Genomic DNA, 27,205 nt, shown 5'->3' with positions numbered 1-27,205 from the left:
CTTAGATGCAGGATAATCACAGAGGTAAAAAGTATATTGATATAACCGTATTGGTTATGCAAAACTGGGGAATGGGTAATAAACAATAAAAATCCTGGGGTAGACTGTCCATTTAAGCTTTATTTGACCTGTGTTCATCTTAGCTTTGCATTTTGTGGCCCAGACTTAATAATGTGGTTTACTGTGTATTTACTGTAAATATTTAACATTTTAATGTTATTTATTTTTTTCTATGTGAGGAACATTGGAATGTAGAATATGCTTAACACGGTTCATGTTGCATGCTGTAGGTGTAACACAGTGTCAGGTTAGCGCACATGAAGAATTAGTTATCTTAACGCTTGTTATGCAAATATTAATTATTAAAAAAATATTACTAATAATTATGAATAATTATAGTTACTGTTATATATATATATATATATATATATATATATATATATATATATATTTATATTATTCATAGAAATTATCATTAAATATTTGACTCCAAACTTCAAAGTCAATAACTTGAATTTGGTGAGCCTCCATTTTCTTATTGATTATGTATAACTCTTTATATTTCACGTGTCTGCTTGGATGTGCTTTGTGCTGCAGGAGGATAGATTTATTATTAAGGCAGTGGACTTGGGAGAACTAAAAAAGCTAAGAATACGACATGATAATTCGGGAGGTAATGCGGCTTGGTTTCTGGATCGAGTTGAGATAGTGGATGAGAAGGATGACACCAGGTTAGTATGTTTTGTGTAAAAAGAATGTACTTGCAAAATTCTAAACAGACAAATAGTCACCTACAATTAAACATGTAAACATATAAAACTTTATATAGCAATATGTACTGTTGTCTATTTTCATAAAGGCAAACTATATATTCTATATATGTAAAAATGTAAGAAAAATATCAATACAGTTTACTAATCAGCCAAAATTAAAGGTACTAAACATGTTACAAGTCCACTTCATTTTTTACCTGTCCTCTATAATTTGTTAATGGGGGAGACCCTCCAAAATAAATCTCACATAAATAAAGTGTTGTGGATAAAGAAATCCTTGAGCGTGCCTCTTATCTTGAAATGTTATGATTAATTGTGAGTGCGCTCCAGGTGTATGCATAATACGTACGTGAGTGCTGGTTACAGTGATGTTTATCCATGAATCCATCTGTCTTGTCTTTCTGTTTGTCTCTTCTTTCTCTATCGGCAAAAACTACAAATTAAATAATAACTGTCGCGGCCAATAGTATAAAGTCCGTCCAGGAAAGGACCCTTAGGCTGGGGAGGGACTAATAGGTAAACAGTCCCAGCTAAAACGATAAGACCCAGGACTTGACTAATCTAGTGGCCAAGGCGTAGTCAGGCAAAACAGGTTCGGCAACTTTCTGGCAAGTATGGGGCAAAATCACAAAACAGTTGAGCAATTTAGTCCAAGCCAATTAGTCAGAACCAGAAAGGAAGTTAAAAAGACAAAATCGATATCCAGAAGATTAGTCACAGGCAAGGCTGAGGTAAAAAGGTTGCGAGCTAGAGAGGTGCCAGGAACAATCCAAAAGCGTGGTCAAAGCAAGCAGAAAGGTCAGCAGCAACGAATAACCAGAGGAATAGCACACCGAGAATAATATTGATACATGGGTGCAGGTAAATTGCAGAAGAGGCCATAAATAGCGCGCCCGAACCTAAGATTAGCGCATGACGGGGAATTAGTGCACCGGGAAAAGCACGGTATAAATAAAAGGGGCCTTGCCAGCATAGAGTTAGTGTAAAAGATACCAAAGATAACAGTGCGGCCTGCTGGAGGACAGGGACGCTAACAGCGCTAACTGTGACAATAGCAACCTTGTCTAAGTATTCTTCATTTGGTTTGTTCACTAATGTGCTGTATATAATGTAGCGCATCACAATATTGATAATAATTATGTTGAGTCTGTTGATGCATAAAATTACTGAGCGTTTTAGTAATTTTTGTGTGTAAATATAGAAAAAGGTTCAACTCAGGACTAGATTACAATTGAATAGCTATTTATCACTCCCGCTTTAAGGTAGCTTGCGTATATTACAAGTTGAAAGTAAAAATAATTCTGCTAAAAGCCGAAGTTAGAATATTGCGACTGGTTTAACGTATTCCCCCGTAGACTTCAATAGAGCGCAAAAAGTGGGAAAAAATTGAACACCCCCGATCGCATTTTCTGAAGTGCGCTAACCGACATGAAAATATAAATATTTCACATTCCAATCTTCTTCAAATAGAAGAATATGTTCTTTTTATTCATAAATAGATATTATTTAAGAATAAAAAGTATGTGTAAATACATATCTACACGTACAAATACATAAATACATATGTACACACATATAAACGCATATATACAAGCATATATATATTTAGACATGTATATATCTCTATGTTAAAGCCCTTTGCAGACATTTTTTTTAACACCTGTGACCTCATATCTTTGAGCCCTTATAACTTTTTGTGCAATATTTTTTTTTTAAACATTTTTCAGATAGTGTTGTTGTTATGCGTGTAATAGTACTTTTTAATGCATTTTTGATGCGTTTTATTACACTTTTTTGTTTTGCGTAACAGTTAACCAGAGTTCTGAGGTTGCGGTAATCATTCTAGCATAAATCGCAATTGCACTTACCGTTCACATTTACTTTCAACTTGTAATACAATTGCTTCTTCCATGGGGGGCAAACAGCCGCAATCAACTCTATATCGCTTGCGCAAAACAGTTAGCGCTCCATTTGCAATCTGGCCCCTAGTTGTTTTATGCAGTCCACCTGTGGTTAGGAAATTATACTGAAATCTGAATCTTATATGTTGAAAAGCTTTTTCAAATGTATTTATTTATTTTACATTTCAATGGTAGAATGATCAAATAACAAACATAACATTTAAATATTCAAATATAACTATAAATATTATATTGTGTTACATAGCATAACATGTTAAAGGGACGTTAATCACTAAATACATTTTGGGCTAGCTTACAAGTGGAGCACTAATAATAAATAACCAGCCATTACAAGCGGCTGGTTATTGTTACCGAGAGCTCGCTGTAGCAATTAGCGCTTATAAAATTTACCAGAGCTACACATATTAATAAATAAATTTATATGTATATAATCATATACATATATATTCACAATTTGCTGCCATCGCTGCACGACTTACCCCCTTCGCTGCGCTAGTTCTCATGCCATGTCTCAAGTCTCGTTTGCATTGCTGGGAAGCATTGCTGTCAACTAGTAATACCAGCGCACATTAGCGTGCACTGGTATTATTCAGTGGAGTGCAAATATCGATTTCACGTAATCTGGCCCGTTATAAGCATAGTATTGAACTTATTCCCCACCGCCCTCCAGTCATGGGTGCCGCCATGTTGAAATCTATCACTGCATCCAGTGTTGACCTGTTTGTACCTTTTGTGTAACCTAAGTTACAGCACCCATGATTAGAGGGAGGTGCATTAAATGTATTTGGTGTTTAGTGTCCCTTTAATGTCTGAAAAGTCGAATATCACATTTCATATTTAAATGTTATGTTTTATATAAAGAGTTAATACATGTGTGCAAAACACTAGCGTTGAATGTTTATCATTTATTCGGATTTTGTTTAGAATGAACAAACGCATCTTTGGGTACCTGACCATTTCCATTAACAGAAACCTCTCTTATCACTGTGTTATTATTCATATGAGATATCCTTAAAGAGCATAGGGACAGGGAGTAGAGATTTCTCATTTAATATATGTTTTTATGATAGTCAAGAATTAAGTTAAATGCAGCTTGAACCAATCTTGGGGGAAGATTTATCAATGTGTGGGCGGACATGTGAAATGCTTGTGCAATGCTGCCCCCTACACATTTGCGGCAAATCGGCCACTAGCAGGTGGTGTCAATCAACCTGATTGTATCCAATCTGGGAACTGCTGTCCGCCGCCTCAGAGGTGGCGGATGAGTTACGGAGCAGTGGTCTTATGACCACTGCTTCTTAACTTACATTTTACGGCGAGCCGGAAAGTACTGGGGTAGATAGCAGCATCCGCTGCTTGGTAAATCTACCCCTTGGTCTCCTCTCGCAGCTTGACATTTACATTGACCATAGAAACATTCATGCAAAATATTTGTTGCTGTAACCACGAAAGCCAACGTATAGTCAGCTAGACTTTTTCTCTTGTAGATATTTCTTCCCATGCCAGAGATGGTTAGCAGTAGATGAAGATGATGGGCAGATTTCTAGACAGCTTGTCCCAGTGAACGAGGCCTTTATGAAGAAGGATGGAGATGCAGAAGAACAGTCTCTTGCCACCCTTGGATTGGAGCAAAAAGGTTAGAGTTGTTGTACTCATAAAGATGATTCTTAGATCATCCCGTAAACTAAAATATGACCGCTTCAATGTAAGAAATATTCTGGGCTTTCCTTAAAGACCAAACTAGTAACTTATTATCCTGCTTCTTCTGTCCCTCATAATAAACCCTACTTTTAACTTATCCAACCAAATACTATTATGGAATGATAATCCCAGCACAGGTTCATTGAGATTCTGGTACATTTTAGAATTATCAAAGCTGAGGACGATTCATCAGTTATTTTATTCTCTTTCATTTTACAGTCAATAAATTAGTTTTGTGCCCCAAGTGTTGAGTGGTGTTTGGTTCAACAGTAGTGGTGGTGCCTGATTGATGCTTATAGCAGGCTGCACAAATTATGACCTAAGGCCAACAGCTTCTTCTCAAAGAACATAAAAACAGATATCAGTTATCAAAAAAGCAGTTGCATAAAAACAGATATCAGTTATCAAAAAAGCAGTTGCATAAAAACAGATATCAGTTATCAAAAAAGCAGTTGCATAAAAACAGATATCAGTTATCAAAAAAGCAGTTGCATAAAAACAGATATCAGTTATCAAAAAAGCAGTTGCATAAACACAGATATCAGTTATCAAAAAAGCAGTTGCATAAAAACAGATATCAGTTATCAAAAAAAGCAGTTGCACAATTCTCATTTTTATAAAATGTTAGTAGTAAATAGAGTTAAATTAAATCCCCTGTAATTTTAAATTAAAAAATGTGACTGTAATATACAGTACCCTCTGCTAATATTTGCACCCTTGGTAAATATGAGCAAAGAAGACTGAAAAATTGTCTTTATTGTTTAACCTTTTGATCTTTTGTTCAGAAAATACACAAAAATACTCTGCTTTGATGAATATTAAACAATTGCAAACATAACACAGGTTTCTCCAAAAAAAATAATCTTTAGCACAATTATTGGCACCCCTATGAATTCATATTAGAAAAAATATTTGAAGAATATTCCCATTGATATCTGGGTGACTAGGAACAGGAAATTCAACCATGACTTCCTGTTCCAAACTACTGTATATTTGTTTTCTCTTTTTAGTTAAATCTTCACACATGCTCCATGTACAAAGTAGTGAACACTATGTGCTCCATGTCTGCTAGACCTCGCTATCAGCCGCTAGCGGGGTCTGTCAATCATCCCAAACCTTTTAGGTGACAGACAATTTAAGCAACAGCAGCCTTAAAGGGACGCATTAACCTAACATTTTTCTTTTATGATTCTGGTAGAGAATACAACTTTAAACTACATTCCAATTTACTTTTAGTATCAAATTAGCTCAATTCTTTAGATATCCATTGTTGAAAAAATAGCAATGCACATGGGTGAGCCAATCACACGAGGCATCTATGTGCAGCCACCAATCAGGAGCTACTGAGCCTATCTAGATATGCTTTTCAGCAAAGGGTATCAAGAGAATTTAGCAAATTAGATAATATAAGTAAATCAGAAAGTTGTTTAAAATTGCATGCTCTTTCTAAATCATGAAAGAAAAAATGGGGGTTTCATATACCCTTTAAGACCCTTGCAACTTAACTATCATTTCAGGCGAGCCGGGGGCCCAAAGCTGCTTTCACAGCTTGATAAATGGGGCCCAATTACTCAATAATTATTTAGTCATTGATAATTATAATCTTGAACAAAAAACCCTAATCTTTAAATTTTTAACCCCTAATCTGCTGCTCCGTACACCGCCGCAACCTACGTTATCCCTATGTACCCCTAATCTGCTTCCCCTAACACCGCCGACCCCTATATTATATTTATTAACCCCTAATCTGCCGCCACCTACCTACAATCATTAACCCCTAATCTGCCGACCGTACCTCACCGCTACTATAATAAATGTATTAACCCCTAATCCGCCTCACTCCCGCCTCAAAAACCCTATAATAAATATTATTAACCCCTAATCTGCCCTCCCTAACATCGCCGACACCTAACTTCAAGTATTAACCCCTAATCTGCCGACCGGACCTCGCCGCTACTCTAATAAATGTATTAACCCCTAAAGCTAAGTCTAACCCTAACCCTAACACCCCCCTAAATTAAATATAATTTTATTCTAACGAAATAAATTATTTCTTATTAAATAAATTATTCCTATTTAAAGCTAAATACTTACCTGTAAAATAAACCCTAATATAGCTACAATATAAATTATAATTGTAGCTATTTTAGGATTTATATTTATTTTACAGGCAACTTTGTATTTATTTAGATAGGTACAATAGCTATTAAATAGTTAATAACTATTTAATAGCTACCTAGTTAAAATAATTACAAAATTACATGTAAAATAAATCCTAACCTAAGTTACAATTAAACCTAACACTACACTATCAATAAATAAATCAAATAAACTACCTACAATTATCTACAATTAAATCAACTAAACTAAATTACAAAAAAAACAAACACTAAATTACAAAAAAAATAAACACTAAATTACAAAAAATAAAAAAAGATTACAAGAATTTTAAACTAACTACACCGACTCTAAGCCCCCTAAAAAAATAACAAAGCGCCCCAAAATAACAAAATGCCCTACCCTATTCTAAAATAAAAAGAAAACAGCTCTTTTGCCTTACCAACCCTTAAAAGGACCTTTTGCGGGGCATGCCCCAAAGTAAACAGCTCTTTTGCCTGTAAAAAAAACCATACAATACCCCCCCCCAACATTACAACCCACCACCCACATACCCCTAATCTAACCCAAACCCCCCTTAAATAAACCTAACACTAAGCCCCTGAAGATCTCCCTACCTTGTCTTCACCACGCCGGGTATCACGATCCGTCCAGAAGAGGCTCCGAAGTCTTCCTCCTATCCGGGCAGAAGAGGACATCCGGACCGGCAAACATCTTCATTCAAGCGGCATCTTCTATCTTCTTCCATCCGGCACGGAGCGGGACCATCTTCAAGCAGCCGACGCGGAGCCATCCTTCTTCACCGACGGACTAACGACGAATGAAGGTTCCTTTAAGGGACGTCATCCAAGATGGCGTCCCTCGAATTCCGATTGGCTGATAGGATTCTATCAGCCAATCGGAATTAAGGTAGGAAAAATCTGATTGGCTGATTGAATCAGCCAATCAGATTCAAGTTCAATCCGATTGGCTGATTCAATCAGCCAATCAGATTGAGATCGCATTCTATTGGCTGTTCCGGTCCGGATGTCCTCTTCTGCCCGGATAGGAGGAAGACTTTGGACCCTCTGGAGGAGCTCTTCTTGCCGGATAGGAGGAAGACTTCGGACCCTCTTCTGGACGGATCTGTGATACCCGGCGTGGTGAAGACAAGGTAGGGAGATCTTCAGGGGCTTAGTGTTAGGTTTATTTAAGGGGGGTTTGGGTTAGATTAGGGGTATGTGGGTGGTGGGTTGTAATGTTGGGGGGGTATTGTATTTTTTTTTTACAGGCAAAAGAGCTGTTTACTTTGGGGCATGCCCCACAAAAGGTCCTTTTAAGGGCTGGTAAGACAAAAGAGCTGTTTTCTTTTTATTTTAGAATAGGGTAGTGTTAGGGTTAGACTTAGCTTTAGGGGTTAATACATTTATTAGAGTAACGGCGAGGTCCGGTCGGCAGATTAGGGGTTAATACTTGAAGTTAGGTGTCGGCGATGTTAGGGAGGACAGATTAGGGGTTAATAATATTTATTATAGGGTTTTTGAGGCGGGAGTGAGGCGGATTAGGGGTTAATACATTTATTATAGTAGCGGTGAGGTCCGGTCGGCAGATTAGGGGTTAATAATTGTAGGTAGGTGGCGGCGACGTTGGGGGGGCAGATTAGGGGTTAATAAATATAATATAGAGGTCGGCGGTGTTAGGGGCAGCAGATTAGGGGTACATAGGGATAACGTAGGTGGCGGCGGTGTGCGGTTGGAAGATTAGGGGTTAAAAAAAATTAATAGAGTGGCGGCGATGTGGGGGGGCCTCGGTTTAGGGGTACATAGGTAATTTATGGGTGTTAGTGTACTTTAGAGCACAGTAGTTAAGAGCTTTATGAACCGGGGTTAGCCCAGAAAGCTCTTAACTCCTGGCTTTTCTCTGCGGCTGGAGATACCGGCGTTAGAAAGATCCCATTGAAAAGATAGGATACGCAATTGGCGTAGGGGGATCTGCGGTATTGAAAAGTCGCGGCTGGAAAGTGAGTGTTAGACCCTTTCCTGACTGACTCCAAATACCAGCGGGCGGTAAAAACCAGCGTTTCACCCCCTAACGCTGGTTTGGACGGCTAACGCAGAACTCTAAATCTAGGCGTATTTTTTTATGCCAAGTCTTTAGTTTATTATTTCTACAAGCAAAGCAGAAATTATTCCATAATTGTTCATGTTAAGCATTTGCCTTGTTAGTCGTAACTATTCTTACCTATTTATATTGCATAAAGCAGTTTGCAGTCTAAATTTAGATTCACCTCCGTTTAGTGTATTATAACTATTAATCTCAATAAGTTTATGTTGCAAATGTAAACAATTTAGTGGCCGAAGATTTAAAGGTACATAAAAGCCAAAATAAAACTTTTATAATTCAGACAAGATGCACAATTTTTAAAACCTTTCCAATTAACTTCTATTAACACATTTGCATATTTTCCTTAGTTTGATTGGTTGATATGATTTTTTAATTGGTTTCCCTATCTGATTTACAAAACTTTACGTGCATTAAAAAAATAAAACACTTAACAAAATATGCTAGAAAATAATGACTAAGACCTCGATTCCAGTCATCTTTCTTCACTTATTTTATTTGGCTTTCTTACTGATGCTATAACAATGTCTCCAAACCGCCTGTCTGAGATAATTACATAATATCTGGGTCTCCTACAGTCAGGTCAGATAAAACAACAAAAATACATAACAAAAACATTAATAGGTCTTTTCTCAGGCTTACATGGAACTAAAAAATAATTAGTCATTAGAAAAGAATTTCATTAAAAATTGTTTATTGCCGATCGTGTCTTTGCTTACAGTTTGTTATAGTCTGCTAACAAACTGAGTTCATGCCTGTGATTAATCCTTTTCTATAGGTTTATGTTAATTATTAGAGACTTTAAAGTCCAAAACATAATTGCAGTCATAAACATAAATTCTGAAGTTATTATTTCAGTTGTGAATATTTTGCATCTTTTGGACTTGTTCAGTCTTTCAGAATTGTAATGAAACTAGTACCAGATTACAAATGTCACGCTAATGACAGCTCGGGTGGCGATACGCTATATAGCTAGACCACACTAACATTAGGGCGTGACTTGATATTACAAGTCCATGATAAATTACATTTTCCAGAGAACGGTTAGCGCAGCCGACATCACTCTAGCACAACTTATTCTTTCAATGGAGATCGCAAACGCGATAAATAGCGCTCATATTACAAGTGGAAAGTAAGAGTGCTAAACTGTGCTAAAATATTTAGCACCCCTTGAGACCTGAAGTGAAGTGTGCACACATACATACATATATACCCATATAAATACATAAATACACATGTATACACATATATAGACATATAGGGATATACAGGGAGTGCAGAATTATTAGGCAAATGAGTATTTTGACCACATCATCCTCTTTATGCATGTTGTCTTACTCCAAGCTGTATAGGCTCGAAAGCCTACTACCAATTAAGCATATTAGGTGATGTGCATCTCTGTAATGAGAAGGGGTGTGGTCTAATGACATCAACACCCTATATCAGGTGTGCATAATTATTAGGCAACTTCCTTTCCTTTGGCAAAATGGGTCAAAAGAAGGACTTGACAGGCTCAGAAAAGTCAAAAATAGTGAGATATCTTGCAGAGGGATGCAGCACTCTTAAAATTGCAAAGCTTCTGAAGCGTGATCATCGAACAATCAAGCGTTTCATTCAAAATAGTCAACAGGGTCGCAAGAAGCGTGTGGAAAAACCAAGGCGCAAAATAACTGCCCATGAACTGAGAAAAGTCAAGCGTGCAGCTGCCAAGATGCCACTTGCCACCAGTTTGGCCATATTTCAGAGCTGCAACATCACTGGAGTGCCCAAAAGCACAAGGTGTGCAATACTCAGAGACATGGCCAAGGTAAGAAAGGCTGAAAGACGACCACCACTGAACAAGACACACAAGCTGAAACGTCAAGACTGGGCCAAGAAATATCTCAAAACTGATTTTTCTAAGGTTTTATGGACTGATGAAATGACAGTGAGTCTTGATGGGCCAGATGGATGGGCCCGTGGCTGGATTGGTAAAGGGCAGAGAGCTCCAGTCCGACTCAGACGCCAGCAAGGTGGAGGTGGAGTACTGGTTTGGGCTGGTATCATCAAAGATGAGCTTGTGGGGCCTTTTCGGGTTGAGGATGGAGTCAAGCTCAACTCCCAGTCCTACTGCCAGTTTCTGGAAGACACCTTCTTCAAGCAGTGGTACAGGAAGAAGTCTGCATCCTTCAAGAAAAACATGATTTTCATGCAGGACAATGCTCCATCACACGCGTCCAAGTACTCCACAGCGTGGCTGGCAAGAAAGGGTATAAAATAAGAAAATCTAATGACATGGCCTCCTTGTTCACCTGATCTGAACCCCATTGAGAACCTGTGGTCCATCATCAAATGTGAGATTTACAAGGAGGGAAAACAGTACACCTCTCTGAACAGTGTCTGGGAGGCTGTGGTTGCTGCTGCACGCAATGTTGATGGTGAACAGATCAAAACACTGACAGAATCCATGAATGGCAGGCTTTTGAGTGTCCTTGCAAAGAAAGGTGGCTATATTGGTCACTGATTTGTTTTTGTTTTGTTTTTGAATGTCAGAAATGTATATTTGTGAATGTTGAGATGTTATATTGGTTTCACTGGTAAAAATAAATAATTGAAATGGGTATATATTTGTTTTTTGTTAAGTTGCCTAATAATTATGCACAGTAATAGTCACCTGCACACACAGATATCCCCCTAAAATAGCTAAAACTAAAAACAAACTAAAAACTACTTCCAAAAATATTCAGCTTTGATATTAATGAGTTTTTTGGGTTCATTGAGAACATGGTTGTTGTTCAATAATAAAATTAATCCTCAAAAATACAACTTGCCTAATAATTCTGCACTCCCTGTATGAGTATAGATATATATTTTACAAAAAAAATATATACAGATATATATAAATATCTGTTTAAAAATAAAAAGAACATTTTCTTCTATGTGATGAACATAGGAATGTAAAGTATTCCTAACGCATCTTTGGCTTTAGCGCAGCTGATCTAGCGCAGTGTCAGGTTAGCGTGTGAGCGATAACTAATAGACATTTTTTCATTGCGCCCCATGGAAGTCTATGGGGAGAAAGAGTTAGTTGCAATATCCGCTCAAATGCTAATATTTTTACTTTACACTTGCATTATGCACGCTAATGCTGCTGCACTAATGTTTGAGCGCTGTTAGCGTTTGAGAGAGAAAAAAATATAGCGTGTCGCTTGTAATCTGGCCCAATCTTAATTACAATATAAACTGAGCCTGCATGAGATTGAAAGCAAACATTAGCCAGGCATATGCAACACCTTTAAGGGACACTAAACACAAATTTATTCTTTTGTGATTCAGATAGAGCGTGCAATTTTAAGCAACTTTCTAATTTACTCCTGTTATCAATTTTTCTTCGTTCTCTTGCTATCTTTATTTGAAAAGAAGGCATCTAAGCTAAAAAGCCAGACAATTTTTGGTTAAGCACCGTGGACAGCACTTGTTTATTGGTGGGTGAATTTATCCACCAATCAGCAAGAACAACCCAGTTTGTTCACCAAAAATGGGCCGGCATCTAAAATTACATTCTTGTTTTTCAAATAAAGATACCAAGAGAATGAAGAAAAAATTATCATAGGAGTAAATAAGGCCTAGATTTAGAGTTCGGCGGTAAAAGGGCTGTTAACGCTCCGCGGGTTTTTTTCTGGCCGCACCATAAATTTAACTCTGGTATCGAGAGTTCAAACAAATGCTGCGTTAGGCTCCAAAAAAGGAGCGTAGAGCATTTTTACCGCAAATGCAACTCTCGATACCAGAGTTGCTTACGGACGCGGCCGGCATCAAAAACGTGCTCGTGCACGATTCTCCCATAGGAAACAATGGGGCTGTTTGAGCTGAAAAAAAACCTAACACCTGCAAAAAAGCAGCGTTCAGCTCCTAACGCAGCCCCATTGTTTCCTATGGGGAAACACCTCCTAAGTCTGCACCTAACACCCTAACATGTACCCCGAGTCTAAACACCCCTAACCTTACACTTATTAACCCCTAATCTGCCGCCCCCGCTATCGCTGACCCCTGCATTACACTTTTAACCCCTAATCTGCCGCTCCGTAAACCGCCGCCACCTACGTTATCCCTATGTACCCCTAATCTGCTGCCCTAACATCGCCGACCCCTATGTTATATTTATTAACCCCTAATCTGCCCCCCACAACGTCGCCGACACCTACCTACACTTATTAACCCCTAATCTGCCGAGCGGACCTGAGCGCTACTATAATAAAGTTATTAACCCCTAATCCGCCTCACTAACCCTATCATAAATAGTATTAACCCCTAATCTGCCCTCCCTAACATCGCCGACACCTACCTTCAATTATTAACCCCTAATCTGCCGACCGGAGCTCACCGCTATTCTAATAAATGTATTAACCCCTAAAGCTAAGTCTAACCCTAACACTAACACCCCCCTAAGTTAAATATAATTTTTATCTAACGAAATAAATTAACTCTTATTAAATAAATAATTCCTATTTAAAGCTAAATACTTACCTGTAAAATAAATCCTAATATAGCTACAATATAAATTATAATTATATTATAGCTATTTTAGGATTAATATTTATTTTACAGGCAACTTTGTAATTATTTTAACCAGGTACAATAGCTATTAAATAGTTAAGAACTATTTAATAGTTACCTAGTTAAAATAATTACAAATTTACCTGTAAAATAAATCCTAACCTAAGATATAATTAAACCTAACACTACCCTATCAATAAAATAATTAAATAAACTACCTACAATTACCTACAATTAACCTAACACTACACTATCAATAAATTAATTAAACACAATTGCTACAAATAAATAAAATTAAATAAACTATCTAAAGTACAAAAAATAAAAAAGAACTAAGTTACAGAAAATAATAAAATATTTACAAACATAAGAAAAATATTACAACAATTTTAAACTAATTACACCTACTCTAAGCCCCCTAATAAAATAACAAAGCCCCCCAAAATAAAAAATTCCCTACCCTATTCTAAAATACAAATATTACAAGCTCTTTTACCTTACCAGCCCTGAACAGGGCCCTTTGCGGGGCATGCCCCAAGAATTTCAGCTCTTTTGCCTGTAAAAAAAAACATACAATACCCCCCCCCCAACATTACAACCCACCACCCACATACCCCTAATCTAACCCAAACCCCCCTTAAATAAACCTAACACTACCCCCCTGATGATCTTCCTACCTTGTCTTCACCATGCCAGGTTCACCGATCCGTCCTGGCTCCAAGATCTTCATCCACCCCAAGCGGGGGCTAGACATCCACTGAAGAAGTCCAGAAGAGGGTCCAAAGTCTTCCTCCTATCCGGCAAGAAGAGGACATCCGGACCGGCAAACATCTTCTCCAAGCGGCATCTTCTATCTTCTTCCATCCGATGACGACCGGCTCCATCTTGAAGACCTCCAGCGCGGATCCATCCTCTTCTTCCGACGACTAGACGACGAATGACGGTTCCTTTAAGGGACGTCATCCAAGATGGCGTCCCTCGAATTCCGATTGGCTGATAGGATTCTATCAGCCAATCGGAATTAAGGTAGGAATTTTCTGATTGGCTGATGGAATCAGCCAATCAGAATATAGTTCAATCCGATTGGCTGATCCAATCAGCCAATCAGATTGAGCTCGCATTCTATTGGCTGTTCCGATCAGCCAATAGAATGCGAGCTCAATCTGATTGGCTGATTGGATCAGCCAATCGGATTGAACTATATTCTGATTGGCTGATTCCATCAGCCAATCAGAAAATTCCTACCTTAATTCCGATTGGCTGATAGAATCCTATCAGCCAATCGGAATTCGAGGGACGCCATCTTGGATGACGTCCCTTAAAGGAACCGTCATTCGTCGTCTAGTCGTCGGAAGAAGAGGATGGATCCGCGCTGGAGGTCTTCAAGATGGAGCCGGTCGTCATCGGATGGAAGAAGATAGAAGATGCCGCTTGGAGAAGATGTTTGCCGGTCCGGATGTCCTCTTCTTGCCGGATAGGAGGAAGACTTTGGACCCTCTTCTGGACTTCTTCAGTGGATGTCTAGCCCCCGCTTGGGGTGGATGAAGATCTTGGAGCCAGGACGGATCGGTGAACCTGGCATGGTGAAGACAAGGTAGGAAGATCATCAGGGGGGTAGTGTTAGGTTTATTTAAGGGGGGTTTGGGTTAGATTAGGGGTATGTGGGTGGTGGGTTGTAATGTTGGGGGGGGGGTATTGTATGTTTTTTTTTACAGGCAAAAGAGCTGAAATTCTTGGGGCATGCCCCGCAAAGGGCCCTGTTCAGGGCTGGTAAGGTAAAAGAGCTTGTAATATTTGTATTTTAGAATAGGGTAGGGAATTTTTTATTTTGGGGGGCTTTGTTATTTTATTAGGGGGCTTAGAGTAGGTGTAATTAGTTTAAAATTGTTGTAATATTTTTCTTATGTTTGTAAATATTTTATTATTTTCTGTAACTTAGTTCTTTTTTATTTTTTGTACTTTAGATAGTTTATTTAATTTTATTTATTTGTAGCAATTGTGTTTAATTAATTTATTGATAGTGTAGTGTTAGGTTAATTGTAGGTAATTGTAGGTAGTTTATTTAATTATTTTATTGATAGGGTAGTGTTAGGTTTAATTATATCTTAGGTTAGGATTTATTTTACAGGTAAATTTGTAATTATTTTAACTAGGTAACTATTAAATAGTTCTTAACTATTTAATAGCTATTGTACCTGGTTAAAATAATTACAAAGTTGCCTGTAAAATAAATATTAATCCTAAAATAGCTATAATATAATTATAATTTATATTGTAGCTATATTAGGATTTATTTTACAGGTAAGTATTTAGCTTTAAATAGGAATTATTTATTTAATAAGAGTTAATTTATTTCGTTAGATAAAAATTATATTTAACTTAGGGGGGTGTTAGTGTTAGACTTAGCTTTAGGGGTTAATACATTTATTAGAATAGCGGTGAGCTCCGGTCGGCAGATTAGGGGTTAATAATTGAAGGTAGGTGTCGGCGATGTTAGGGAGGGCAGATTAGGGGTTAATACTATTTATGATAGGGTTAGTGAGGCGGATTAGGGGTTAATAACTTTATTATAGTAGCGCTCAGGTCCGCTCGGCAGATTAGGGGTTAATAAGTGTAGGTAGGTGTCGGCGACGTTGTGGGGGGCAGATTAGGGGTTAATAAATATAACATAGGGGTCGGCGATGTTAGGGGTAGCAGATTAGGGGTACATAGGGATAACGTAGGTGGCGGCGATTTGCGGTCGGAAGATTAGGGGTTAATTATTTTAAGTAGCTTGCGGCGACGTTGTGGGGGGCAAGTTAGGGGTTAATAGATATAATACAGGGGTCGGCGGTGTTAGGGGCAGCAGATTAGGGGTACATAAGTATAACGTAGGTGGCGGTCGGCAGATTAGGGGTTAAAAATTTTAATCGAGTGGCGGCGATGTGGGGGGACCTCGGTTTAGGGGTACATAGGTAGTTTATGGGTGTTAGTGTACTTTAGGGTACAGTAGTTAAGAGCTTTATAAACCGGCGTTAGCCAGAAAGCTCTTAACTCCTGCTATTTTCAGGCGGCTGGAATCTTGTCGTTAGAGCTCTAACGCTCACTGCAGAAACGACTCTAAATACCAGCGTTAGAAAGATCCCATTGAAAAGATAGGCTACGCAAATGGCGTAGGGGGATCTGCGGTATGGAAAAGTCGCGGCTGAAAAGTGAGCGTTAGACCCTTTAATCACTGACTCCAAATACCAGCGGGCGCCCAAAACCAGCGTTAGGAGCCTCTAACGCTGGTTTTGACGGCTACCGCCGAACTCTAAATCTAGGCCTTAGAAAGTTGCTTAAAATTGCATGCTCTATCTGAATCACAAAAGAAAAAATTTGGGTTCAGTGTCCCTTTAAAGATTCTTTTGTAAGGTGTAAAAGGTCTTGGAAAAAAACTTCTTGAAAAATTGTATCAAACTGATGCAAAATGTTTTCTGATAGTTTGGAACATCATGAGGGGCAGCATTACAAAGAATCTCTTAAGTTAAAATAACGCAAGGCCATTTCAAAGTTGTAAGAAAACCAAGTTTTCTTATAAATTGCAGTAGTTAAAAAGTATTTTTATTTTTATTTGTAAACTCTTCTGATGACAGAGCTGAAGTAATACTATAAAGTCATCAGTGCTAGCCACAGTTTTTGTTAGCACCTTACTTTAAAGGGACATTAAACACTTTGATTTGGTAATATAAAATGATAAATCACACATATATATATAAAAATATTTGCAATATAGGATGAAGAAGTCGTTCTCGACTATTTGCGGACCACAGATCTCCCGGAAATATCTGAGGAGGACAGGAAAAATATGAAGTTAAGAGAGCCATTAAAGATCTGCCTTCGGACAAAAGTCCAGGGCCTGATGGCTTCGGTCTGAAATATTACAAGATATATGCGGACGTCCTCGTCCCTGAATTGACAAGCCTGTTTGCCTCACTATCGGAGACCCCCAGACTTCCTGACTCCATGTTGGCGGCTCATATCGCAGTTATCCCAAAGCCGGGAAAATCCCCTGACAGGCCTGAAAATTTTAGGCCAATATCCCTCTTGAACTCCGACGTGAAGATCCTTGCGAAAGTCTTGGCGGCACGCCTGAATAGGCTTCTTCCTGAGCTGATCTCTGCCGATCAAGTCGGATTTATTCCCGCACGAGAGGCCAGGGATAATACCCTTAAAGTACAACAAATGATCACCTACGCTCAAATACATAAATTACCCCTCACTCTAGTAACAACAGACGCGGAAAAGGCGTTCGATCGGGTCAGCTGGATGTTTATTCGATCGAAGCTTACAAAGTTTGGCTTTGGGCCTGGCTTTATAAACACTGTTATGTCTTTATACTCTGCGCCGAATGCGCGAGTGAGAGTGAACGGTACTCTCTCAGACACATTTTTAATCAGGAACGGCACAAGACAGGGGTGTCCCCTGTCGCCCCTCCTGTTTGCCCTCACAATTGAGGTACTTGCCAGTAAGATCAGATCTAACCCGGAGGTGAGAGGTTTCTTAATCGGCGGAGCCGAACAGAAACTCTCCATGTATGCCGACGATGTCCTTCTTACATTGTCGGACTCTGCTACATCACTAAAGGAGGCAATAATGGAATTTAAAAATTACGGACTGGTATCAAATTTCCTCCTTAATCCCCTGAAATCCGAGATTTTAAATATCACCGAACCCCCGGAACGGTTTGCTATCTCAACCGCAAATTGCCCAGTTAAAACAGCTCGGCATAGCATTAAATACCTGGGTATTATGATTACCTCTAGCCCCCGAGAAATAGTTGAATTGAACTACAAAAAAATTTGTGATGACATACTCGGGGATCTATCTAATTGGAAAAAAAACCCCATCTCATGGATGGGGAGAATAGGAATCGTCAAGATGAACGTCTTACCGAGAATCCTTTACATCATGCAGACTATACCGGCAGTTTCTGCCTCTCAATACCTCCAACAACTTCAAACGGGCATTGAAGTATATATCTGGAATGGTATCAGGCCTCGGATTAGAAGATCCACTTTATACATGTCTAGAGACAGGGGTGGACTGGGGATTCCGCTCTTGAGAGAATATCAAAGAGCTATATACTTACAGAGGGTGGTGGAGTGGAACCGCAACTCCAGCAACAAGTTATGGATCCAAATAGATAACGAAATCTTGCAACGTAGAAACTTTGGGGCACTGGCCTGGATAACGGTGAAAAATCGGCCAGAGCATCTTGTATTGTATCCAATGATAAAGGATACATTTGATGTATGGGATAGGACTCTAGAGGAGGGCTCATATGTTTCCTCACGCATCTCGCCAAATATCCCCATATGGGAAAACCCTGACCTGGGATTTGTGCTCCCAAGGCGAGGGGCGGGAGAGACCCAAACTCTCGCAGAAATAGCCTTTTCTAACGTCATGAACCAAGATAAACACAAGACGCAAGCTGAACTGGCAGACTGGGACCAGACGCTCTTTACGTCCTGGTACAGAGTGGCGCAAATCTCACACTACTATAGCGCGTGTAAAGACTGAAGTGCGCTGACTAGACATAGAACACCCTTTGAGGCCTTGTGTATCACCCAACAAACACCAACACACCTTATCTCACACTTATACCAGCTAGTGATGTGCGGGGGGGGTACTACCCTCCCGGACTATACCTCTAGATGGCAATCAGAATTAGGATTAGAAATATCAGATGAGGACTGGATGAAAATCTTTCAAAAATCCAGGAAAGCCTCTGTATCAGCAAAAGTACAAGAAATGCACTACAAAACACTCAGTAGGTGGTATTTAACTCCCCAGATACTGCAAATCTACCCCCACACTGACGGGAGGTGCTGGAGGGGCTGTGGAGGAGAGGGATCCTTTCTGCACATCTGGTGGACGTGCCCACAGATAAGATCATTTTGGGAGGGAGTGCTGGGAGAGATGAGCAAAATTCTTAAAATCATTATCCCTCCCAAACCGACATACCTGATTTATCATGAGCTCCCTCAAGTGGTGGGAATGGACAGGTACTTACTCTTTCTCTTGATGCTGAACGGTGCGAAAGGACTAATCCCAGTACACTGGAAGAGTCCACGGGTTCCCACTGTTCAAGAATGGAAAAGCAAGGTGGAAGATTTACTTAGATTAGAACAATATCACTTCCTTAGAACAGGGAGGCTAGCCACCCACGAAATGATGACTCTAACCTGGGAAGGTAAGGAGTTGTAATTCACCCAGGCCGCTAACTCCACCTCAGGGACTCTCCCTCCCCCCTTTCCCCCTCACCTTTTTTTTTTTTCTTTTCTCTATTCTCTCTACCTCTCTCCTTTCTCTTTCTTAGCTTATACTGCCCCCTGTGGGCAAAGACATCAGACTATAAGAAACTTTCAGCACTATGAAGCAAATTTGCTGAAAAGTCACACATATATCTTTGTTTAGGCATCTGATGTCAAATACCTAAGTTCATACTAATTCTGGTTATAATGTATATTAAACACCACGAGCATTTAGCTCGTAGAAAACAAGCTCAAGATTTACGTAGAGACACAGATTGTAAAATGTTGACAAGAGACTAACTGAATTGATCAAAGATTATTATCTTCATCCTGAAATTTACGTACCAAGACTGATGTGAACGCAGTGATATGGAATTGTAAATTTACTTTTAGTTCATCTTTGTTGTCACCAGGATTATTGCACGTTGAACTTACAAATTATGCATATTGTTCTCATTATTGTTTTTATCTCTTGTCAAACTTAATAAAGCTTGTTTTAAAAAAAAAAAAAAAAATATTTGCAATATACTTCCATTATTTATTCTGTCCCCTTTTGCTGTAATGCCATTTTGAAGTTGTGAGCTTTTCAGTTGTTGTTAGAAATGGAAGTGCAGAACACTGTTATATTTCCCACAGCCATTGGCTGCACACTCTAGTGACCTATTTATATCTGTCCCTAATTGGCCACAGCAGAGAAAGTAACCTACGTTACAACATGGCAGCTCCCATTGTATTATATTGTACTAATGAAACTTTAAAAGATGCATCTTCGTGTTATCCTCAGACTAATCTTTTCTTTGAATGCATCATTCTATCTAGCTTTTATTTAGGGCTAGATTACAAGTTAAGGGCAAAATATCGCTTTTGCAAAAGCGATATTTACACTCAAGGTAGTAACACAAGCGCACGCAAATCAACGCTAGTTGTACAAGTGAGGTGCAATGTGAACGTGACCCCGCATTTGCATTGCACAGCCGTGCGATAAATTATCGCTCCACTTGTAGTTTGGCCCTTAGTGTTTAAACACCTTGAGATTTTTGAATAAAATGTTTATGCAGAGTGCAACAACTTTGCGATGTGTTTACCTTTTTTATTTTGTCCCTTTTTCATGTAATTTAGCTCTGAAAATTTAGCAATTTCTAATTCTGAGAACTTGAAATGCACCTGCTGACTCCTCAAAGCTAACCCCTTAATTGTTTATATCAGATAACTACTGCAAAGTATTTTATACTAACCGTCTGCCATTGACTAGCCGTGTTGTCTTTAGGTAAAACTCCAAATAAATGAAATGGAGGGTATAGTTTAGCTATTGAGAAAAAATTCCAGTAACAGGGATGTGAATTTTTATAAAAAACGTTAAGACTTGGCTGGTATGTTATTCTATAGCAACACAACAGAAATGTCTTGTAATTACAAGGTGTTTACTGCTGGTATTTGCTGCTTCATTTTCCTCTGTGCATGTTCTGTTCTCTTGCACTTGAAGGGCCAATTTACCAAATGGCGGACATGATTCACTGTAGCGAATCATGTCCACCCGACATTGTTGAATGCCGACAGCATACGCTGTCTGCATTTCACATTGCACAAACAGTTTTGGTGAAATGCTTGTGCAATGCCGCCCCTACAGATTCACGGCGAATCGGACGCTAGCAGGGGGTGTCAATCAACCCGATCGTATCTGATTGGGTTGATTGTTGTCCGCCGCTCAGAGGCGCAGGACCAGTTAAGGAACAGCGATCTTAAGAACGTTGCTTCTTAACTGCTGTTTCCTGGGAGCCTGAAGCCTCACAAGGAAACAGGGGATCAGGGGCCATTTGGCCCTTGATAATTCGGCCCCAAAGTCTTTACAGGAGGAGTGGGGAGGTGCATATCACCTGGACTAGCTGTCACAACCAGGCAGATATATGTCAAGTGAAGCACCAAAATCTGTGGCACCTCTCAATGCAGTACTCCAAGTGCCACTAGATGTCACTCCTAATGCTGAACTTGACATTAGTACTATAGCAGTGCCACTAGATGTCACTCCTATTGCTGAACTTGATGTTAGTACGATAGCAATGCCACTAGATGTCACTACTATTGCTGAACTTGACGTTAGTACTATAGCAATGCCACTAGATGTCACTCCTATTGCTGAACTTGAAGTTAGTACTATAGCAATGCCACTAGATGTCACTCCTATTGCTGAACTTGACGTTAGTACTATAGCAATGCCACTAGATGTCACTCCTATTGCTGAACTTGACGTTAGTACTATAGCAGTGCCCACTAGATGTCACTCCTATTGCTGAACTTGACGTTAGTACTATAGCAATGCCACTAGATGTCACTCCTATTGCTGAACTTGACATTAGTACTATAACAATGCCACTAGATGTCACTCCTATTGCTGAACTTGACGTTAGTACTATAGCAATGCCACTAGATGTCACTCCTATTGCTGAACTTGACGTTAGTACAATAGCAATGCCACTACATGGCACTCCTATTGCTGAACTTGACGTTAGTACTATAGCAATGCCACTAGATGTCACTCCTATTGCTGAACTTGACGTTAGTACTATAGCAATGCCACTAGATGTCACTCCTATTGCTGAACTTGACGTTAGTACTATAGCAATGCCACTAGATGTCACTCCTATTGCTGAACTTGACGTTAGTACTATAGCAATGCCACTAGATGTCACTCCTATTGCTGAACTTGACGTTAGTACGATAGCAATGCCACTAGATGTCACTCCTATTGCTGAACTTGATGTTAGTACTATTGCAATGCCACTAGATGTCACTCCTATTGCTGAACTTGACGTTAGTACGATAGCAATGCCACTAGATGTCACTCCTATTGCTGAACTTGACGTTAGTACTATAGCAATGCCACTAGATGTCACTCCTATTGCTGAACTTGACGTTAGTACTATAGCAATGCCACTAGATGTCACTCCTATTGCTGAACTTGACGTTAGTACTATAGCAATGCCACTAGATGTCACTCCTATTGCTGAACTTGACGTTAGTACTATAGCAATGCCCACTAGATGTCACTCCTATTGCTGAACTTGACGTTAGTACTATAGCAATGCCACTACATGTCACTCCTATTGCTGAACTTGACGTTAGTACTATAGCAATGCCACTAGATGTCACTCCTATTGCTGAACTTGACGTTAGTACTATAGAAATGCCACTACTGTAGATGTCACTCCTATTGCTGAACTTGACGTTAGTACTATAGCAATGCCACTAGATGTCACTCCTATTGCTGAACTTGACATTAGTACTATAGCAATGCTACTGGTTGCTGACCTCTGCTCTATTAGTAAACTGATTATAACTACAGTCCTTTTGTATTTAAATAGACACCTGGTTCTTCTGTAGTAGTAGGTGCCAATAATTCATTATAAGTGGGCATTCCTGATACAGACTTTATTGATTTACATACATTTCACAAGCCGCTCCTTATGTTGGTGCAAATTACGGTATTTATATGTCTATTATAATCTGTTTGATTGTCTCTTACACTGAATATCCAGCATAAATATTGCACAATATAATTACAGACAGACGGCTAGATTACGAGTTTTGCGGTACGGCTTTTAACGCTAAAAAATTGGCCAATACGCTGAAATGGCCAGGAACACATATTACGAGTCATGGCGGTATAGCTATACCGCAAGCATTTTAGCCTGTAATGCAACATGCATTCCGCACTCAAAAAAATTATGCTTGAGTGCTAAATTTTCCATAGCGCCGTATTACAGATTGTGCGGTCCAGCTAAAATGCTTGCATTACAGCTTATACCGACACGATCCATACTGCCCTCTGAGAGCAGAAGCTATGGATTTTGCAAAACAAAAATGTTTCACAAAACTCATAACTAAAATGTTGCAAAGTACACTAACACCCATAAACTACCTATTAACCCCTAAACTTCCACCCCCCTCATCGCAAACACTATATTGAACTTAACTTCCCACAACGCTGCTCCAAGTCCAGGTACAGTCTCCTCTTGATCGGTTTGTTGGGGGCAGTAGCGCTATGACACAGAACGTGATGTCCTGCAAAGCATTATGGCATGGTGCACACCAGCATCCGAGCAAGCCGCAAACAATGATCAAAAAAGGCAGCACTCCGGGAAAAATATATTAAAAATTCCCAAACTTTATTGTAGATCCATATAAAATAACACACTCCAACACATGGGAGACAAAACAATACAATCCTAACGCATTTCGTGGCTGTTGGCACTTAATCATAGGATAACCAGAAAGTTTACCAAATTCCCTTTGTAGTGGACCTTAAACCAATCAGAAACAATCACGCGGATTTTCAGTAGTCAAAGCCACCAGGAAGGGAAACGTATTTTAAAAAGGAAAGGTAGCAATTTAAAATTAATAGCAAAGAATATCCATCCTTTGCTATTAAATGAACAGTTAATTTACTAAGATTTATTTAATGTCACAGTGCGAAACCTTATGAAATAGTTAGACATGTACTTGATGTGATCTCCATTCAAGTTGAGACAGATAACCGAGAACAGAGTTAAATGTTTGTTGTTAATTTTAAAAGGTATTTTTAGAAGGCAATTTTTTGCAAGGCTATATTAAACTTAAGCATCTATGATTAAGCGCAAGTGTGCGCGAAACATGTAAGACTGCTGTTTCCCTCTTTTTGGTTTGCTGTGTCTTATTTTTGCTTTCACCCATATTTTTTATTGGAATAAACTCTCTTTTCTGTAGCTCAGTAGCCGCCTGTCTTTTTTCCTTGGCTTTTGCGGCTGTGCTCCGCTTGTTTGGCTGGCTCCACACACCCCTTCTTTGAGTGGTCCGCTCTACCCCCTTTCCCCTTACCCGGCGGATGCTTCCTGTAGCAGCACTTCCCTTCGCTATATTAAACTTATTAACCCCTAATCTGCTGCCCACCCACATTGCGACTATTAAATAAACCTATTGACCCCTAATCCACCGCCCCCGACATCGCCAACACGATAGAAACCTATTAACCCCTAAACCGCCGCTCCCCGACATCGCCAACATGATAGAAACCTATTAACCCCTAAACCGCCGCTCCCCGACATCGCCAACACTAATAAAAGTTATTAACCCCTAATCCGCTGCTATCTGACATCGCCAACACCTAAATAAACCTAATAACCCCTAAACCGCCCCCCACATCGCCAACATTATAATAAAGTATTAACCCCTAAACCTCCAACCGCCCACATTGTAACTACTAAACTATACCTAATAACTCCTAGACCACCACCCCCCACATCGCAAAACAATTAAACTATTAACCCCTAAACCTAACACCCCCCTAACTTTAACTTAAAATTACAATATAACTATCTTTAAAATAATAAAAACTTACCTGTGAAATAAAAAAAGAAAAGTTTAAATATATATATAAATTCACCTAACATAACTATTCTAATAAAATTAAAAATACTACCAATTAAAAATCTAAATAATTTTTTTTTAAACTTAACTACGAAAAAAATTTAAAAAATCTAAAATTACAAAAAATAATAAACACTAAATTACGAAAAATAAAAAACTCTAAGCTTACAAAAAATAATAAATGAAATTATCAAAAATAAAAACAATTACACCTAATCTAATAGCCCTATAAAAATAAAAAAGCCCCCCCCAAAATAAAAACACCCCCTAACCTACAATAAACTACCAATAGCCTTATGGCATTGCCCTAGATTAAACAGCTCTTTTACCTTGAAAATTACTAAGTAAACCCCCCCACCCAACCAACCCCCCAAAATAAAAAACCTAACTCTAAAAAATCCTAAGCTACCCATTGCCCCTAAAGGGGCATTTGTATGGGCATTGCCCTTAAAAGGGCATTCAGCTATTTAACTGCCCTTAAAAGGGCATTCAGCTCTTTTACAATTGCCCAAAGCCCTAATCTAAGAAAAAAAAAAACACCCCAAAAAAAGAAAAAGAAACTAACACAAACCCCATAAAATCTACTCCCAGTTCCTGAAGTCCGTACATCCATCTTCATCCAGGGGCAAGAAGTCTTCATCCAGGCGGCGACACCTTCATCCATCTTGGAGACGTCTTCTATCTTCATCCCGGCGGCACGGGGCAGAGCGTCCTCTTCTTGCTGTCACCGTCGTACACTGAAACTGAATGCAAGGTAGCCGTTTAAAAATGGTGTACCTTGCATTCCTATTGGTTGATTTGATTATTCAAATTCAAAACAGCCAATAGGATTAGAGCTACTGAAATCCTATTAGTTGTTCAAATCAGGGGTTAAATCAATTAGGGGTTAATAACTTTCTTTAGTGTCTGCAATGTTAGGGAGCGGCAGGCTAGGGGTGTTTAGACTAGAGCTTTATGTTAGGGTGTGAGGTTTAAACGTAACTTTCTTTTTCCCATAGACATCAATGGGGTTGCGTTACGGCGATCTTCATTCGCAGGAGATTGCTGGTGTTTTTTTTTTCTAACACTCTCTCCCTAATGATGTCTGTGGGGGAAAGCGTGCACGAGCGCGTAAACTCAGCCCTTGGCTTTTGTGCGGTATGGAGCTTAATGCACCATAGCAGACAGCACACGGAGGCTTTTCAGTAACTCGTAATGGCAGTGCTATCGAGAGTGCAATAACGCAATATTTTTGGCGTTGGTTTCACACCCTGTTTAGCGCAAAACTCGTAATCTAGGTGTGAATTAGATAATACTAAATCTTAAACCTAATAAATACAAAAAGTTATAAAAATGTTAACATTTCTATTTTTACTGCTTTCTTTTTTTTGCTGAACTGCAGAATTTGCACAGGTTCATTCTCTTCTCTGTGTTAAATAAACTTATCAATTGACTGACTAAAGCATTTACCATGCATGTGTTTTTGTTTGGCAGCCAAATCAACGACGTATACAGTTAAAGTCAAGACAGGGGAGAAAAAGCATTCTGGGACAGACGCCAACGTATTCATCATTCTCTATGGCGAGAAAGATGATACCGGTAAGTAGTAGCCAACATTAACCACAGACTTGTGATTATTTTAGAAATAATAGACAGAAAAATGAATGGGAAAAAAATACTTTTTTTTTAATAAAACAAAAATATGTTAATAAAACAGACAATTAAGCTGCCATATTATTTTGTTTTTATTTACATTTTTTTTATTGATTTTTGCAACATGTATCAAGCGAGAAATTGTCACTGAGAAATTATACAAAGTAAATAGGTAAAAAGGAAAACATTTAAAAAAGAATGGCAACTAAATTAGTTCCTAGTGAACAAGTAGAAAAGAAAAGAATACAGCAGGTTATCTAAGGTTTTATAGAGTGTATACAAAAAAGAATAGAGATTAATAGATATTGGACAAGAGCAAAGTTCTTTTAAGGGACACTCAAGTCAAAATTAAAGTTTCATGATTCAGATACAGCACACAAAAAAACTATTTACCATTTATTTCCATTATCAAAATGTGAGCAACCTTTTTGTATACACACTTTCTGAGGCACCAGCTCCTACTGATCATGTAGAGAACTGCACAGAAGACAAGTGATTTTGTGTTATCTGTCACGTGATACAGGTCATGGGAGAGTGGAATTAAAGGGACAGTCTAGTCAAAATTAAATGTTTATGATTCAGATAGGACATGTGATTTTAAACAACTTTCCAATTTACTTTTATCATCAAATTTGCTTTGTTCTCTTGATATTCTTTGTTGAAAGCTAAACCAAGGTAGGCTCATATGCTAATTTCTAAGCCCTTGAAGGCTGCCTCTTATCTCAGTGTATTTTGATTTTTTTTTCAC

General features: G+C 38.8%; 1 protein-coding gene across 1 annotated transcript in view; it reads left to right on the top strand.

The window, feature by feature from the left end:
* Positions 1–27,205, top strand: part of LOXHD1 (lipoxygenase homology PLAT domains 1) — a 666,378-nt gene that overhangs the window by 446,490 nt on the left and 192,683 nt on the right. The window contains exons 27-29 of the mRNA XM_053701077.1: positions 598–731; positions 4,183–4,331; positions 26,299–26,403. Coding sequence (XP_053557052.1) covers positions 598–731; positions 4,183–4,331; positions 26,299–26,403 — 388 coding nt within the window. The remainder of the gene's footprint in view (positions 1–597; positions 732–4,182; positions 4,332–26,298; positions 26,404–27,205) is intronic.

The sequence above is a fragment of the Bombina bombina genome, chromosome 2, assembly GCF_027579735.1.
Source record: "Bombina bombina isolate aBomBom1 chromosome 2, aBomBom1.pri, whole genome shotgun sequence".
Lineage (NCBI taxonomy): Eukaryota > Metazoa > Chordata > Amphibia > Anura > Bombinatoridae > Bombina > Bombina bombina.
This window is presented reverse-complemented; position numbering and strand designations above follow the sequence as displayed.